At 45.2% G+C, this 16,954-nt stretch overlaps 1 protein-coding gene across 4 annotated transcripts in view; it reads left to right on the top strand.

Moving 5' to 3' along the window:
• Positions 1–16,954, top strand: part of NLN (neurolysin) — an 85,536-nt gene that overhangs the window by 16,761 nt on the left and 51,821 nt on the right. For all 4 annotated transcript variants that reach the window (XM_088444027.1, XM_088444025.1, XM_088444026.1 and 1 more), the window contains 5 exons: positions 262–369; positions 1,068–1,170; positions 4,158–4,318; positions 6,525–6,660; positions 14,320–14,686. In XM_088444027.1, the coding sequence (XP_088300153.1) occupies positions 262–369; positions 1,068–1,170; positions 4,158–4,318; positions 6,525–6,660; positions 14,320–14,686 (875 nt within the window). The remainder of the gene's footprint in view (positions 1–261; positions 370–1,067; positions 1,171–4,157; positions 4,319–6,524; positions 6,661–14,319; positions 14,687–16,954) is intronic.

Raw genomic sequence — 16,954 nt, 5'->3', positions numbered from 1 at the left:
GTAGGGTGGTTTTGTGCAATCACATTGTCGCCACCCAGTTCATGCTCCAAAACTCCCAAATTCACAGAAAGACAGATCCGGACAAGTTCTGTCTAACTCAGAATAAGACCGACGTACACAAAAATGCGCATGCACTATATGCAAACTCTCGCTGTTTGCGCCTGTGCACAGTGATCCACCCTTCTGCCTTTCTGAATATGTCACATGTCCGTTTCATGGTCTGTTATAAGAAAAATCAGAATCTGCCCGTCATGTTTATAGCAAACGCAAGATCTGGAGAAACAGCACCCAGAGGTCAGACGATACCTGGAGAAGTCGGTTCAGCTTGGAAAACGTAATGGACTCCACCTTCCCTCCAACCTGCAGGGTGTGAGTGTTACACAGTTGTATGCTTCTAGTACATGCATTATGCTTTGTTTAATACAACGGTAGAATGTGTAACAGTTCTATTATTTACATGATATGATTGGCTTGGGTTTGTCTTATGCTAATCACACATACATTGCAATTTGGTCATATTACTAAGAACTATAGGATTTAGGTTCACCACATTCACTCGTCAAATACATCTGGACATACACAATCAGACAAAGTGCTGATCAAAGGCCAAAACACTTGGGTCAGTGTTTCTGACCAGTTGATGACCGTACACACAGAGACTTTTTTGGGGAAATGTAACAGCCTGCAACTTGCAGGCATCTGCGAGTCTGCGGCCGATGTTTTAAAGCGGCAGTCATTTAAAAGGCAACACCAGGTTGGTTTTGCCTTTTAAATTATTGCTGCTTTAAAACATGGGTCTGGCTTGCCGGACACTCAGTGATGCCTGTAAGTAGCGGGCAGTTCCCCCTTTGCCTTTGCCCAGGGATGAGAGAGCACGACATGCCCTTTAAAAACTACGAACTGATCTGATTTCTACTTTTTTTCACTTGGATTAAATAAGTATTTCAATGTATGTCGTTGCCCTTTGAGTTTCATTGTTATCTTTTGGCTGTCACATTCACGTGTCTGCTATAAGTCTCCTTTGTCATTGTGGAAATGTACTGATATCATATTTCCCATTTACTCAGGAAATAAAGAGTATGAAAAAAATAATCAGTCAGCTGAGTATCGATTTCAATAAAAACCTCACCGAGGACAACACGTTCCTCCTGTTTAGTAAAGCAGAACTCGGTAAGTTTCTTTGCTTCGTTAATTCCATTGGTGACATTTGACTGGATCTTTTTCCTCTGCGTTGCACGAGTGCACTTACAGGATCCCTCATGTGATTCACCATTTGTTCAAGCCGGCGGATGTGTCCACGAGTGACCAGACGGAATATGGAAGATACTAGTATAAAAGCAGGGTATAAAGGTGCACTGTGGCTAAAACAATTAATAAAATGTTAAGAAATGAAGGAGCAATACTTCCCTTACAAGTCTCTGCACATCTCTGTTGCTTCAGAATTTTCTCCACATATATGTGTGTGTATATGTATATATATATATATATATATATATATATATATATATATGATGTTCATAACATGTGTGTGTGTGTGTGTATATGTATATATATATATATATATATATATATATATTAGGGATGTGCAGGCTCGGTTCTACTCTGTTCCGTTCGTTTTTTTTTACCGAATCTTATTGGGTATCAGCTGTCATGAGTTTTGGATAGCCAATAAGATTCGGTAAAAAAAAACGAACGGAACCGAGTAGAACCGAGCCTGCACATCCCTAATATATATATATATATATATATATATATATATATATATATATATATATAATATATGTGATGTTCATAACATATGTGTGTGTGTGTATAATATATATATAATGTTTCATAACATATGGAGATAAAAACAAATATAGTGAAATAATGTAACACATTTTTTTTAAATGTTCAGCTAGACATCAATGTAAAAACACAAGGAATTCTGGGTTCGGCTTGAGGAAGGGAAGCTTGTTCCCGAAACGCATTGCAGCAGTGACAGTTGTGCCACTGAAAGTACATTGTGGGGAGCGGACCCAGAATTCCAGTGGAAAGAGGCCGGCCGATTCCAGAGCCTGCATCTCTACTTATCTTTTCCATGCCCAATTTTCAGGGGACTCTGCTAAACCTCCAAATCGCCTTGTGTTTTTATATTGATGTCTAGCTGAACATTTGCAAAAATTTGTAACACCTTCATTCCACTATATTCCCTCTGTGTTTTTGTCTCCAAATGTTATGAAACATTATATATATATATATATATATATATATATATATATATATATATATATATATATATATAATTTGATGTAAGTAGGTGCTCATATTACCACTTGCTGTCACACAAGATAAATATAAGAAGTCCAGCACTCTTTATCCTGCTATAGGATGTGGAATATGCACTAGGCTCCTAGAATTAGAGCTGCTGCTCCCCTAGTGAAAGGTCTCCTGGAATCCCACAGGGTATTGTATCTGTTAAAATAAAAAGCAAAGGGGGCGCTCCATAGTGCTTATAAAAGTTTATTCATAAAACATATACAGACAACACTGCGGGGGAACATGTACATTAGTACCATATATCACACTGAGTGGGCTGATCACCACTTGGTTCAATGTATGTGTACCCGGCAAACACCGTCAACCGCTCCTCATCCTCCGGGGACAAGCCACGCACCACTCACTCAGGAGCTGCCGCACGTCTCTCCACCTCAGGCCGGGGATCGGGCACCGGGAACTCCGGGACACGTGATCATAGCGTCCGCAAGCCACGCTCTAACGCATTTCGTAATTAACTTCGTCAGAGGGCTGGCTTGCATGACCCTAGGGGGGATGTATAAAAACGTGCTTCTAGCCAATCAGTTTTTAAAACATTTGCATAATGTTAAATACACTGGGCTTACTGAATCAGTGCTAGACTTCAATCATTTCTGACACCTGAAACGGCTTTCTTATTTGCCAATATGTATACTAATAGATTTAAGGAAAGGAGCTATCCTAAACAACTAGTTCAAGGTTCAATGACTAGAGCAAGAGATATCGAAAGAGAAAATCTGTTGCACTATAAATAGAAAAGTGCCACTACTGACAGACGATATAACTGTGCATTTATAACACAGTATAATAGTTCAGAAAAACAAATAAATAAGATCTTAAGTAGAAATTGGCATATACTAAAATTAGACCCAATTTTCTCAGACTACCTTACTGATCGTCCCAATATAGTGTACATAAAAGCAAAGAATCTCAAATCTAGTATATCTTAAGAGCCATCTAGAACCACTCAGGGATAAGAATAATCAGAGAGGTTTTCTATCAGAGATAAAAGGTTTTTACCCTTGTGAAAATGCTAGATCTGCCCAGTAGGTTCCCAAATTGTGAAGGGCCCTGATTTAAGTAGGTCTAACTGTATTCATTCATTGCAATTCCACGTTTGTAGTTTACCAATTAACATGCCCTTGCGGACTTAAATATATTGGTAAAACTAAACGCTGTTTGAAAATGAGAATTCTAGAACATCAACGTAATATCAAAAACGGAGTGACAAATCACAGTATACCGAGACATTTCCAACAAGTACATAAGGGGAATCCAGAAGGGTTGAGATTTAAAGGTATAGAGTGGGTACCCCAAAATAAAAGGGGGGGGAGATAGAGATGCGCACCTTATCAAAAGAGAAACCTACTGGATAATTACATTAAACACCTTGGTGCCTTATGGACTAAATGAGGGTTTCGAGATCACGCCTTTTATTGAAAAGAGCTGATGATTTTCTGATGACTGTTCGGTAGACGCTGCATATTGTGTGGAAGAATCTGTGGAAATTGTGCCCCTGTGTATTTTATGAACATTGTGAAGATTTGGTATGTTATAATTGCTCGTGGGAGACCAAGAATATCTATGTCCATTAAAAAATTGACATTTAATACATATCAATTTCATATAGCTGCAAGCTGTATAAGTTGCTAGTTATTTGTTTGCTGTCTCTTATTCCAATTGCTCTAATCCAGTGGTTCTCAAACCCGGTCCTCAGGACCCCACACAGGTCACGTTTTCCAGGTCACCCAGCAGGTGTATTTCTATTCAGTTATACCATTAATGGGTCATATCCTTTGCCCTTTCCTTCGTATATGTGTGTGATCGTATCTCACCAGTAATTCCAATGCTGTCTCCTACAGAAGGTCTTCCTGATGACTTCATAGACGGTCTAGAAAAGACAGACTGCAACACTTATAAAGTGACTCTTCAGTATCCCCATTACTTTCCTCTTCTTAAAGAGTGTTCTGTGCCTGAAACGAGGAGGAAATTGGAAACCGTCTTCAACAGCAGATGTATGGAAGTATGTGTGATTCCACATTTTCTTTGATCATTCTTTGAGTTATATAGTTATCAATAACAATTTGAATAATCCTGATTGACTATAGCAGTAAGTAATGGATTTGCTCCAGTTGAATCTATGGGGCTGTTTCAGTCGCACGCAAAGCGGCCGCAAAAGGAGCTGCGGATTTCCGCCTGTATTCATTTGGCTCAGCGTGGCTGCACCTCCCCCTATACATCAACTTGTGAGAGCAGCTGCCGCTGCCATCGTTGTCAACACACAGTTACACCAGCCCTGTACTGGGTAGAAGAGATCCCAGTGAAGTCGCCCTATCTGTGCATACACCTACCTGGAATAGGCAGCAATTTCATCTGCACACCCACAGAAAACCGAATGCCCCATTGCCTCCCAGTTACACCTACTTAGCCGCAAGTGGAGATCCGTTTCACTCTGATTGGCCATGCAGATATACAGAGATGTGTAAGTACACTTCGGGCGGCCACTTGGCGTGCGACTCTGAATAGGGCCGACTATGGGGATAATATAGGACCAAACATTTAATTATTGTATGCATCACATTTATTTTACTTACTAGACACCACCAAGTGTGAATTGGTTTGTTGATGGGAGAACCCATCATGTATGGGGGGGGGGGGGAGGATGGGGGGCTATTCCGGATCCCACCATTACATGATCACAATCATGTGCATTGCTATTACTGACAGCTAGGAGAGAGGATAGCAGTACCCAACCCTTCTTTACTGTTGAAGCCTATGTGATGGAGGAATGAATAAACACTACTTGGCTGCATATTAACTGCATACAGCGATGGCCAAAAGTTTTGAGAATGACACAAGTGTTGGTTTTCATAAAGTTTGCTGCTTCAGTGTTACTGTGGTATACTGAAGTAAAATTACAAGCATTTCATAAGTGTCAAAGGCTTTTATTGACAATTACATTAAGTTTATGCAAAGAGTCAATATTTGCAGTGTTGGCCCTTCTTTTTCAAGACCTCTGCAATTTGCCCTGGCATGCTGTCAATCAACTTCTGGGCCACATACTGACTGATGGCCGCCCATTCTTGCCTAATCAATGCTTGGAGTTTGTCAGAATTTGTGGGTTTTTGTTTGTCCACCCGTCTCTTGAGGATTGACCACAAGTTCTCAATGGGATTAAGGTCTGGGGAGTTTCCTGGCCATGGACCCAAAATTTTGATGTTTTGTTCCTCGAGCCACTTAGTTATCACTTTTGCCTTATGGCAAGGTGCTCCATCATGCTGGAAAAGCCATTGTTCGTCACCAAACTGTTCTTGGATCTTTAGGAGAAGTTGCTCTTGGAGGATGTATTGGTACCATTCTTTATTCATGGCTGTGTTCTTAGGCAAAATTGTGAGTGACCCCACTCCCTTGGCTGAGAAGCAACACCACACATGAATGGTCTCTGGTTGCTTTACTGTTGGCATGATACAGAACGAAGACTTTTGGAGGATGACCTGGTGTCAAGAAGGGCAGCAAAGAAGCCACTTCTCTCCAGGAAAAACATCAGGGACAGACTGATGGTACAGGGATTGGAATGCTGAGGACTAGGGTAAAGTTATTTTCTCTGATGAATCCCCTTTCAGATTGTTTGGGGCATCTGAAAAAATGGTTGTCCGGAGAAGGAAAGGTGAGCGCTACCATCAGTCCTGTGTCATGCCAACAGTAAAGCATCCTGCGACCATTCCAATTTTGCCCAAGAACACAGCCATGAATAAAGAATGGTACCAAAACATCCTCCAACAGCAACTTCTTCTCTCAACTTAATGTAATTGTCAATAAAAGCCTTTGACACTTATGAAATCCTTGTAATTTTACTTCAGTATACCATAGTAACATCTGGCAAGAAAAAGGTCTACAAACACTGAAGCAGCAAACTTAGTGAAAACCAATACTTGTGTCATTCTCAAAACTTTTGGCCATAGCTGTACTGTACATACCAATATTCTAGAACAGTGGTTCTCAAACTCAATCCTCAGGACCCCACGCAGGTCACATTTCCAGGTCACACAGCAGGTGCACAGGTGTATTTATTACTCACTGACACATTTTAAAAGATCCACAGGTGGATCATTATTTCACTTGTGATTTTGTGTTTAATATAAAAACGAGTCTAGAAAGTTTTACCCATCGCAACAACATTTTCACCTTTCCATGTTATTTATTCATTTTTTTTTTCTTTGTATTTTTAGGAAAATAGTAAAATTCTGGAGCAACTAATCACACTTCGGGCTAAGCTGGCAGATATTCTGGGGTACCAGACACATGCTGATTTTGTCCTTGAACTAAACACAGCAAAGAACACGAGCAATGTGTCTACTTTTCTAGGTTTGTTGTTTAATGTTTGCCTTATTTTCCAATTGTAAAGCACAAATGGAATATGCTGGCGATATAAGTAATTGTTATTAATAATAGTTGTTGTTATTATTAGTGATTATTCAAAACCGTCTACGAAGTAACATGCTAGAACTGGTATTGCATGCTTTGAATTTAATATACAGATTTATTACATACATATAGTATAATAGGGTGATATGCTTACTAAGACCAAACACCCCTACTCCATTACTTTATTTAGTAAATAGACAAATGGAAGGTAGTATCAATTAGCAAAAATGAATATTAGAAGAAAAAAAAATAAAATCAATAACGTATAGTTTAGTGTATGGGTTAATGTGCAGATGTGTCCTCAATACACCTAGTGTCTTTTCGCCATATGGCACAAGATACTTGGCGCTCAGTATACCAGGGACGCTAATTTACTACTTTTGACACAAAAGAAATTGGTATAAATAAAATATGTATAAAGTCGCAGATTTAGCATAGCGAAAAATGGCAGGAGGGATGGCCACAGGCGTACATATTGGAACCCATTTTAAACAGACTTGTGACAGTTGCACACAGCAATACAAGTACTGCCAGCCTTAATGGTTCGTGTATGCTTGGAATGTAGTTTCTTCTTCAGGGTCCATATGGATCCACAGGGATAACTATGGGGTGTAGGTGTTTGGAGCTAACCGGGCACCAAACAGTCAAAGCTTTAGCTCCCAGGATGCACCGTCCTCCTCCACATATACCACGTCCCCAGCCAAAGGCAGATCAGTTTTGAGTTTGGTGCCGGCAGGAGCCAGTTGTACCTTTAGACAGGGGGACTGCATTAGACAACCTCAAGCTTAATTTTTATTATTTCTTTGTTTTGTTTTTTTAGAGCAAGCAGCATGGGCGTCCTAATCGGCGCCTGTGCTGCTGCTCCAACAACCTCTGCCAGCGACGCAACACTGGTGAGCGTTCCGGTGATTACGACGGGCACCAGCAGGGCTTAGCTAGCCGCTCCACTGGGGACCCAGGGCTGCAGCCGGACAAACGGAGAGACCGGTAAGGTGATTCCCCGCTTGCATGGAATTGTGTTCTGTGCAGTCCTCACCTCCGGCTGTGGAGACTAGCCGGAGGACGCTGTAGCGGGGCGTCCGGTTCGTCCGCTCCCCCACTAGACCACGGGGGCACTTAAAAGTCTGGCATCGGGGACCATTTGTTAAGGCCAGCTGCCCGATGATAGATGCAGCAGTGGGGAGGTAGGCTCTCCCCCGGTAGCTCCTCCCCCAGTTCAGAGCGCGATCCTTCACAAGAAGCTTCCTGCCTCTGAGCTGCTCCTCCTCACCCTCTCCCACTGTGAGACGCTCAGCAACCATTGTACACAGCATCGCTGAGGCTTCAGGTCTCAGGAGAATCGGGTCTAGTCTCCCTGTATGCCTCTCCCCGGAGCCAGGTTATACAGCGCTCAATCCTAACAGCCTTGTTAGGCTTAAGTAGTTGATTCAGTGCCCATTGCAAATATATATAAATATTTATGCATTGTATGTGACTTATGCTAGCTCTGCTGTAGTGATATACTGTATTAACTTTCTGACTGTCAGTTATCTCTATCCCTGCTGTTCTTTCTTAAACCATCAACTACCAGTTGTATAGGGGTTTATTATTGCTTCACATTTACCTGTATTTGTGAATGGGTGTCACATTTCATTACTTGCTATACACTTATTGTGTGCTGCTTGCTGGTTATTACTATGTCTAAAGGCAAGGGTAATAAGGAGGCTGTGGCCCCTTTGCTGGTTACTTGCAAATCCTGTGCAGCGGGCTTGTCCCCTCAGGATTTTGTGCAGGATGGTCTGTGTTCTAATTGTTACATACCACCTAACCAGCCCACCTTACCAGCCCCTGTACAGGAGCCACCTTGGGTGTCCTCCTTAACTCAGGTTATGATGCAGTTAGGTGCCGCTTATCGGCCCCCATGCTGCCTCCCACTATGGGGTACCCACAGCACACAGCAGTTACAGCCTGCTATGTCTGTCCCCCCTATGCATCCTCCTTGGATGGATGTTTTTGACCAATTAGTTCAGAATATGGCTCAAACGTCTGCTGCCTATCAGCAAATGTTACAGACGGACAGACCGTTAGCGGCCAAAGCACATAGACAGACTGTATCATCCTCTCAGTCCACCCAGCTTTCGGATTCTGACGCATTATCTGAGGAGGCAGGTGATGCACAAGGTTCTACCCCAGGGTCTCCCTCGGGCAAGGAGGACTGTCATTCGACAGTGGATGTCCCTTCTTTAGTGAGGGCGGTTAAATTGATCCTGAACATAGAGGATGATGAACCGGCCCCTAAGCCTAAAACCCGGGTGTTTAAACACCAAAAAGTGGTTAAGGCGGAATTCCCTCAATCAGACCAGCTCACTGAGCTCATGGGGGAAGCATGGCAAAGGGAAGTCTTGCCTATCGTTGATTGTCACGTGTCACGCTTAGTCAGAAGCTCTATGTTCCCTATACCGTCCGGAGCTTCCCTTAAGGACCCCACGGATAGGAAACTGGAAATTTGTCTCAAGTCCGTTTACTCACTTTCTGGCGCTATTACTCGGCTGGCTATGGCCGTGACCTGGGTAGCTAAGACTATAGAAGGATGGACGGATGAGCTTGAGCACAGCCTGCCATCAGACGCTACTAGGGAACAACTGGCCTACATCTCCCATATCTGGGAAGCGACCTTGTATTTGGGAGAAGCTGCGTTGGATACTGGACTTCTTGCTTCTAAAGCATCTGCAAACTTGGTAGTGGCATGCCGGGTCCTTTGGCTACAATCCTGGAAAACAGACACGGAATCCAAGAAGGCCATCAAATCCTTACCCTTCTCTGGAGACAGGCTGTTCGTTGCAGAGTTGCAGGCCGTGTCCTTTCGGTCCTTTTGCCCCCAGGGTAAGGCAAAAGGACAGTCCATTCCCAGGCAGCCTAGTTCTCACAAGACTGGCAAGCCGCGTTCCAAGCAGTCTTGGTCGATCAGACGTCCAACTTCCAAGTCTGACGACAAACCCTCCTCTTAATGGGGCGGGCCTCCTCCTTGGGGATTCCATGGTGAGAAGCCGACTTCTTCGATTTGCCGACTCTTGGCATAAAAAAAATAACAGACGAATGGGTCCGAGAAGTGGTCTCTCAGGGGTACGCCATCACCCCCCCAGCAATGTTTTTGTACAGGTCCCCCATCAAGGTGTGAGGTTCTGGTTTTGTTGTGGACCTGGGGTGGTATCGGGAGCAGATACTGAAGCAGATTTAAAGGTAAATGTGGAACTTTTGATGAGTGGCTTAACAGACATGGGAATGGCAAAGAAATAGTCCAGGTGTAGCACTAAAGTGCACTTGATAACTGTAGTGGAGTAAATGGGAGAATGTCCAGAAAGTGACAGGCAGGAACAGTCCAGTATGCAGGTATGGTGAGCTGTAACAAAATGCAGGCAGAGGTAACGAAGTCCAGGTGGGTGTGGCTGTAGGTTCAGGGAAACAGCAGATTCAGGTTCTCAGGCAGGGGAAAAGGTAAATGGAGGGTGCAGGGTAAGTCTAGCTGACACAGGTGCTCAGGCAATAGGGAAGGTAATTGGAGGAGGCAAGGGAATCCAGCAGGGTTGGAGCAGGTCAGGTGAAGTAGGCTTAGGCAATGAACCCAATAGACAGGTGAAAGCACAGGAACTCACTCTCTCAGCTCTCACTGAGAAACACGTTGCACTGGCAATGCAAGGGAGCTTTGAACTCCCTTAAATCCCCAGTGCTCAGCCGTGACTGGTCAGAGAGGAGCATGTGACACAACAGGATAGGGCAACTAGGTCACCTGACCGGAGACAAGTTGGCAGCGTCCATGCCAGAACGGAACGGAAGCACCACCAGGCCTAACCAGACCAGAGTGACAGTATGCCCACACGGAACCACGCACAGCCAATGCTCCCCGCCAGGCACCAGCGGCACCGCCAGACGCCCCTCGCCATAGCGTCCTCACAGGTATTACCTGTCGACTACCATGCCGAGAAACCCTGGTCGTGACACAAGGCCCTGGCCTTCCAGGAAGCCATTCACTCCCTGCTGAGTTCAGGTGTGATAATACTGGTATCTTCATTGAGAAACTAGTTTTTATTTCACTGTCTTTTTGGTTCAGAAGCCCAACGGGTCTCATTGGCAGAGTGACCAAGTTCCGCTTGGAAACTCTACGATCAATTGTCCTGGCAATGGAACCTGAGGATTTTATGGCTTCTCTGGAAACCGTTCCTAAGGTTTGCTGTCCTACAGCAAAGTTATCAGTTACGGGCGCTGCCCTTTGGACTGTCAAAGGCCCGCTGGTCTTCACCAAAATAATGGCAGTTTTGGCGGCCCACCTCAGGCGCCAGGAAGTCAGAATCCTGCCATACTTAGATGACCTCTTAATATTGGCACATTCACCATCTGTGTTACAACGCTATCTCCAGCTGAACATTGCCTGCCTGCAAGCACGCGGCTGGCTCATCAATTGGAGAAAGTCCTCCCTCTCTCCCACACAGCGGATGGTACATCTGGGTGCACTCCTGGATTCTCAAATACAAAGGATCTTTCTGCCAGCGGACAAAATTTCGGCACTGCACTTGCGCATGCGCAACTTGTTCCGCAATCGAAGGGTATCCATTCATTCAGCAATGCAGGTTCTAGGGTTCATGGTATCCACCTTTGATATGGTGGAATATGCCTAGTTCCACTCCAGGTCTCTTCAACAACTGATTCTCTCCCGGTGTAATGGGCAGTTTCATCTGATCTGATCCAAGACGATCCTCCTCCCTCCGGAGGTCCGGCTTTCCCAATTGGACAAAGGTCGCCCCTTCTGCATTCCAAATTGGGAGCTTTTCACTACAGATGCCAGCCTTCCCGGATGGGGCACAGTAACCGGTCATCATACTGTACCTTTCAGGGTCGGGGGACAACCCAGGAAAGTCGCCTGCCCATAAATAGCCGCTATCAGGCATGATTGCCAGCTCTGTTGAATGTAAACATCACTTAAATAGAATCTTTCCAGCTATGTGACGATAGCTAAAAGGTCTCAGCATGCAGCACAGTATGCTGCGACCAAATGACAATCAAGAAGAGATAAGAAAGTTACTGAAATATATGATTCTGGATAGAGTTACAAACCCATTCCTATGGCTCTGGGACTCCAGCAAGCCACAGTGAGAGCTATTAGTTGCAAATGGAGAAATCTTGGAACAGGGATGAATCTTCCTAGGAGTGGCCAGACTACCAAATTTCCTCCAAGAGAGCATCGACAACTCTTCCAAGTAGTCGCAGAAGAACCCAGTCGAACATCTGAGGAACTGCGGTCGTCTCAGTTATTGTCAGCATTCATGATTCCACCATAAAAAACATAATGAGTAAAACTGGTATCCATGGGAGAGTTGCCTTTTGCGCAAACAATCCCCAAATCTCCCTCCCATGAAAAGAGACAATCTTCTAATGATCCACAAAAATCTGTTTTGATGGAGAAAACGTACCTTCAGAGATGTAATATTACTGTATATTGGTTTCCAAAAAAATAAATATTCAGCAACAAGTAGAAGCAAGATTATATATAAAAATGCAAGTAGAATTTGTTTTATTGGAATTGAAATTTATCTGCAGGATACTGTCCAGATAGGTTGATTCAAACACAGGATGTTTTCTATGACGCTCAAAACTGCTGAGGAGCATCGCTGACTCCTCTATGCTGATGCCATGCTCTTTGAGTTTAGAGTGATGGAAGAAGTTCCCAATGAAAGAGCAGATTCAGATATGTACGCAAATCTGCTTTGCAAACGCAGTTTTTAGCAACTACACCTACACCTGAACCTGGCGCACGCATCTGCAAACATTTCAGAGTCGTTCACATCTTAGTTGCGGCTGAATAGGTGGCAACGCGGCACTTGCACATAGGGTGAAGGTGCCCACACATATAGCGACATTTTACACGATCTGGCCGATTCCGACACATTGGAACGACAGATCGTGTAAAATGTGAGGAAATCGTGAGTCCCCACTTACGATCACGATGCGATGCGCGTCCCCACTGGTCGCACATCGCATCTTCAGATCTGCCGTGCAGTAGGGCAGATCTGACAATCTAGGACACAATGCACTGTAAAAAAAGTCTGACTGCAGGAGAGATCGTTTGAAGATTGGACACCAAATCGTGTGAATATCGTGTGGAGATCGTGTGCAGAGCTGCCGGGGAGAGTTTCAAGGGAAATCGTACACAAATCGTACACATCGGCTGATCGTGAGCACATCGGTATATGTGTGGGCACCTTTAGTGTGTTGTGGGCATGTAGACAGAATTGCGGATTTTCCAGGGGTGAGCATACACAGAGATCCGTCTGATTTCTAATGGTTTTATTGCACCAAGGGTAGGGCTGGTGAAAGTGATGACGTCTACTTTCACAAGCGTATAGAAAGGGGCGGTGCTTCCAACTCTGATTCAGGTGAATATCAGCATTTATTTCCGAGCACCAAATGTGTCATCTTCAACCGACTTGCATGCAACTCTGAATCGGTCCCTAAATGCGTACTATACTTAGGGGGTCCATGTACTAAGACTCAACTTATTGTGGAGAAAAGGCCACTCCTGCTTCCCCTGCTATCATTGCAAAGCTGGAGGCGGCTACCACGAATGTTACTAAGATTAGCCTCGCCGAGGAGAGTGAACGTTAAGTCATCCCTTCGGCGGTAACAGCAGGGACACATCTCGTGCTGACTTTACTGTGGACTCGCCTGTCTCACGTCCAGTGCAGCTGCAGCAATCAGGATTCTTTTTGTCAAAACTTTATTGACAAGCGGCCAATGTGACAAAGAGCTTTCTTCCTGCTCCTACAGGAGGAGAGGCAGATAACAACAGCTAGCAGTAAGGAAGCCGGAGAAAACAGCTGACTGTAAAGCTGGGTACACATTAGACAATATTTTGGTCAATCCGACGGATCGTTCCGATATATTGTCGAAACCCTCTATGTCGGACCATGCGTGCTCCCGTTTGGTCGTCAGTTGCATCATCAGGTTGGGCCTACATGCAGTTCAATCCCACAATGCAACCGACGACCCCATACAGCGGGATGTGGGTGGTTCTGGGAGGTACACATATCGTCATTTATGTGTACCCAGCTTAAGCGACCTCTCTCCTAGGTAACACCTGGGACACTTGGCTCTGCCATAGGTGCCTATGCAGTGTGAAATTGTAGCCTGCTCTTAGCCTAGCAGGCTGAAGGGTAGAGAAAATGCTTTAGTACATATCAATAAGCGATATGTAAAGGGATCTTCCCTGCCTTTTTCACTTGGCCCCCTTATCTCCACTTAGTGCATAGACCCCGTAGTTTTGTGGGCCCTCGCTAAAGTGAGATTTCATTTTGCGGAGTGAGTTTATTAAAATGAGTTTAAAAGACAGAGCTTGTTTATAGAGGCATGCCTTGTGCAAGTGCACACTCTGCAAACACACTTTTCATTTTGCTCCAGACCAGAGCTGGCAGAAATCTGGTGTCATCCCTGTATCCCTATACTGACTGTACAATGGTAATTGCTTTCTAGCGTCCATCTACACTTCTGCAGATAAGAATGCTTCTAGGCGGCACTTTGCTCAGTGTAGGTAAAATCTATAAATATAATATATGTCTGTGTTACTTGCAGATAATCTAAAAACGAAGGTAAAGCCATTGGGGGAAGAAGAAAAGTTGCTTATTTTGGAGCTGAAAAGTAAAGAATGTGCAGAGCGAGGTCTGGAGTTTGATGGGCGAATCAATGCGTGGGACCTGCACTATTACATCACCCGCATCCTGGACACAAAGTATTCTGTGGACCAGGTCAAACTAAGAGAATACTTCCCTATGGAGACCGTCACAGAAAACCTGCTACGCATTTACCAGGAGCTGCTGGGACTCCAGTTTGAAGTTGTGCAAGATGCACACGTGTGGCATGAAAGCGTGACTCTGTATACCGTGTATGACAGTGCCACTCGTGACGTTCTGGGACAGTTCTACTTGGACCTTTACCCAAGGTAGATGAATTACTTATTACATAGATTAGAGACAGAGGGCTCTATTTGTTAAAATAATTTTTACTAAAATAAAGTGTATTTAGTTTCACCTAAATTTACTAAAGGGCAATTGGAGTAGAATTATCACATATTTTTAGTAAGCAGATCACATTTCCCATAATTGTAATGGGAAATGCGATCTGCCTGAGATTTACTAAAAATAAAATATGAAAAACTACCGGGGGAAGCCTTGTGATAATAACGATACCTGGAGATGGCGTTATCCAGGGTCTCCCCCGGTTCCCAGACTCCTGCTCTGCTCTAACCGACAGAGGGGGTCATTCAGACCCACTCGCAAGCGGCAGTACGCTCGCAAGTGGGTCGATGTTCCCCACTGCGCATGCGCACGACGGAGGGAGCTCCGTCGTGCGCATGCGCGAGACCCGGACTGCGACAGCCAAGCTGTCGCTCCGGGTCTCGCACCAAAGGGGGCGTGCTGTCGATGGTGACTGACAGCACGCCCCCTTTGGTGGGCGTGCCGGGGGCGCGCCTGCCAGACGGAGGCGTTCCCATGGGAACGCCTACCGTCTGAAGCCGGCCCCACTGACATCACTAGTGATGTCAGTGGGAGTGATTTTGGCTCTGATAGAGCCAAAATCACTCCAGGGCTTGTGGCAGGGAGACCCTACCGCAGGGTCTCCGTCGCAAGTCCGATGGTCGCGATGGTCAAGACCATCGCGACCATCTTTTTGGACACTCGTATATGCTGTGGGTGGTCACCCACAGCTATACGAGCGTCCAGGAGGATGCTCCATTTTAATGGAGGAGGGCCCTGATTCAGAGCGAGCGCTCTGGTCAGAGCGTCCGGCTCTGAATCAGGCCCAGAGTGATCAGCTGTGTGGTCTAAACAGATCATTATCATTGCTAATAAAAAAAAAGTAAAAAAAAAACTTACCTGAGTCCAGGGCCGGTGATCGGTGCTCCGGTGATGTCCTCTGGGTCTCCAGTCAGCTGGGTTCCTGCACTGTGCACTGTGACCTGGTCAGCTGCATAGAACAGCTGACCAGGGTCACAGTGCAGGATGGAAGACCAGCTGACTGGAGCCCTGGAAGGAGGACATCCCCGGAGGTAAGTGAAATTACATGGGGGTCACGGGAGGACATAATCGCGAGGGGGGGGGGGGTGTAGCGGCAGCCGGTTGGTCGGTGCATGCGTGGCACCTTGTCACTGTATTTTTTTCGAAAAATACAGTGATATGGCTGCAGAGGGGATTCGCAGGGACAGAGCTTTATCGCAATGCGAATTCAGTCGGAAATATCACACTACAATCTGCATTCTAAATGCGGATTGTGGTAAATGGGGCCGAGAGTCACTGAACAGTGCATTGTGAGAACCATGAAAATGTTAACATAACTCGTTTAGAAAAATTATTTTTGTTGCACCCTCCTGGCCACTCACTAAGCTGTGGGTGACCACCCACAGCTTTTGCGGGCGGCCAGGCGGTGGTCGCGACCATAGGGGCTTGCGACGAGACCCTTGTGGTAGGGTCTCTTCCTTCGCAAGCCCCAGAGAGCTTCCTGCTCTAACAGAGCAGGAAGCTCTCCACTGACATCACTGGTGATGTCAGTGGTGCCTCCCACAAACGGCAGGCGTTCCTTCGGGAACGTCTCCGTTTGTGTAGCCACCCCCCCGCCCCACCTACAAAACGGGACGAGCTGTCAATCAACATCGACAGCCGCCCCTTTTGTAGTGAGTCCTGGAGCGAGAGAATTTCTCTCTCGCTCCGGGGCTTGCGCATGCGTGCAGTACCCCACCATCGACCCGCTTGCGAGCGCTATGCGCTCGCAAGCGGGTCTGAATCAGGCCCTAAGTACATATGAATAACATAGTAAAATAGAACATATATATTAAACAGAAATATCACAAAGAACATCCGTAATAATAACAGATCCTAGTTTAGAATGTTAAAAATCAGAGACAGAAAAATACCGGGTGTGTTATGGGAGGTAGCCTGGGGTCCTTGTCCACAATGGATGCTCCAGTCTGATTCAAATTCACTTTACCAAAAGTCACGTTACTGGAATATCGCAGATTTTACTTCACACATCTATAGGTAAAGCTGGGTACACACCTTATGATGGTGTGCCGATGCAACGATATATCCCGCATGCGTCGTACACACCGCACCATCGTCGTACGCCAGCGCGATGTATCGTTACATGCTGCATGTAACAGCACCACATTGTTCATTGAATCATCCCACTGGACATGCAGCACAGCAGATGGACG

This window comes from Taudactylus pleione, unplaced genomic scaffold (assembly GCF_031769625.1).
Source record: "Taudactylus pleione unplaced genomic scaffold, aTauple2 ptg000345l, whole genome shotgun sequence".
NCBI lineage: Eukaryota > Metazoa > Chordata > Amphibia > Anura > Myobatrachidae > Taudactylus > Taudactylus pleione.
Note: the sequence above shows the minus strand (reverse complement) of the source record. Positions and strands in the feature narration are given on the sequence as shown.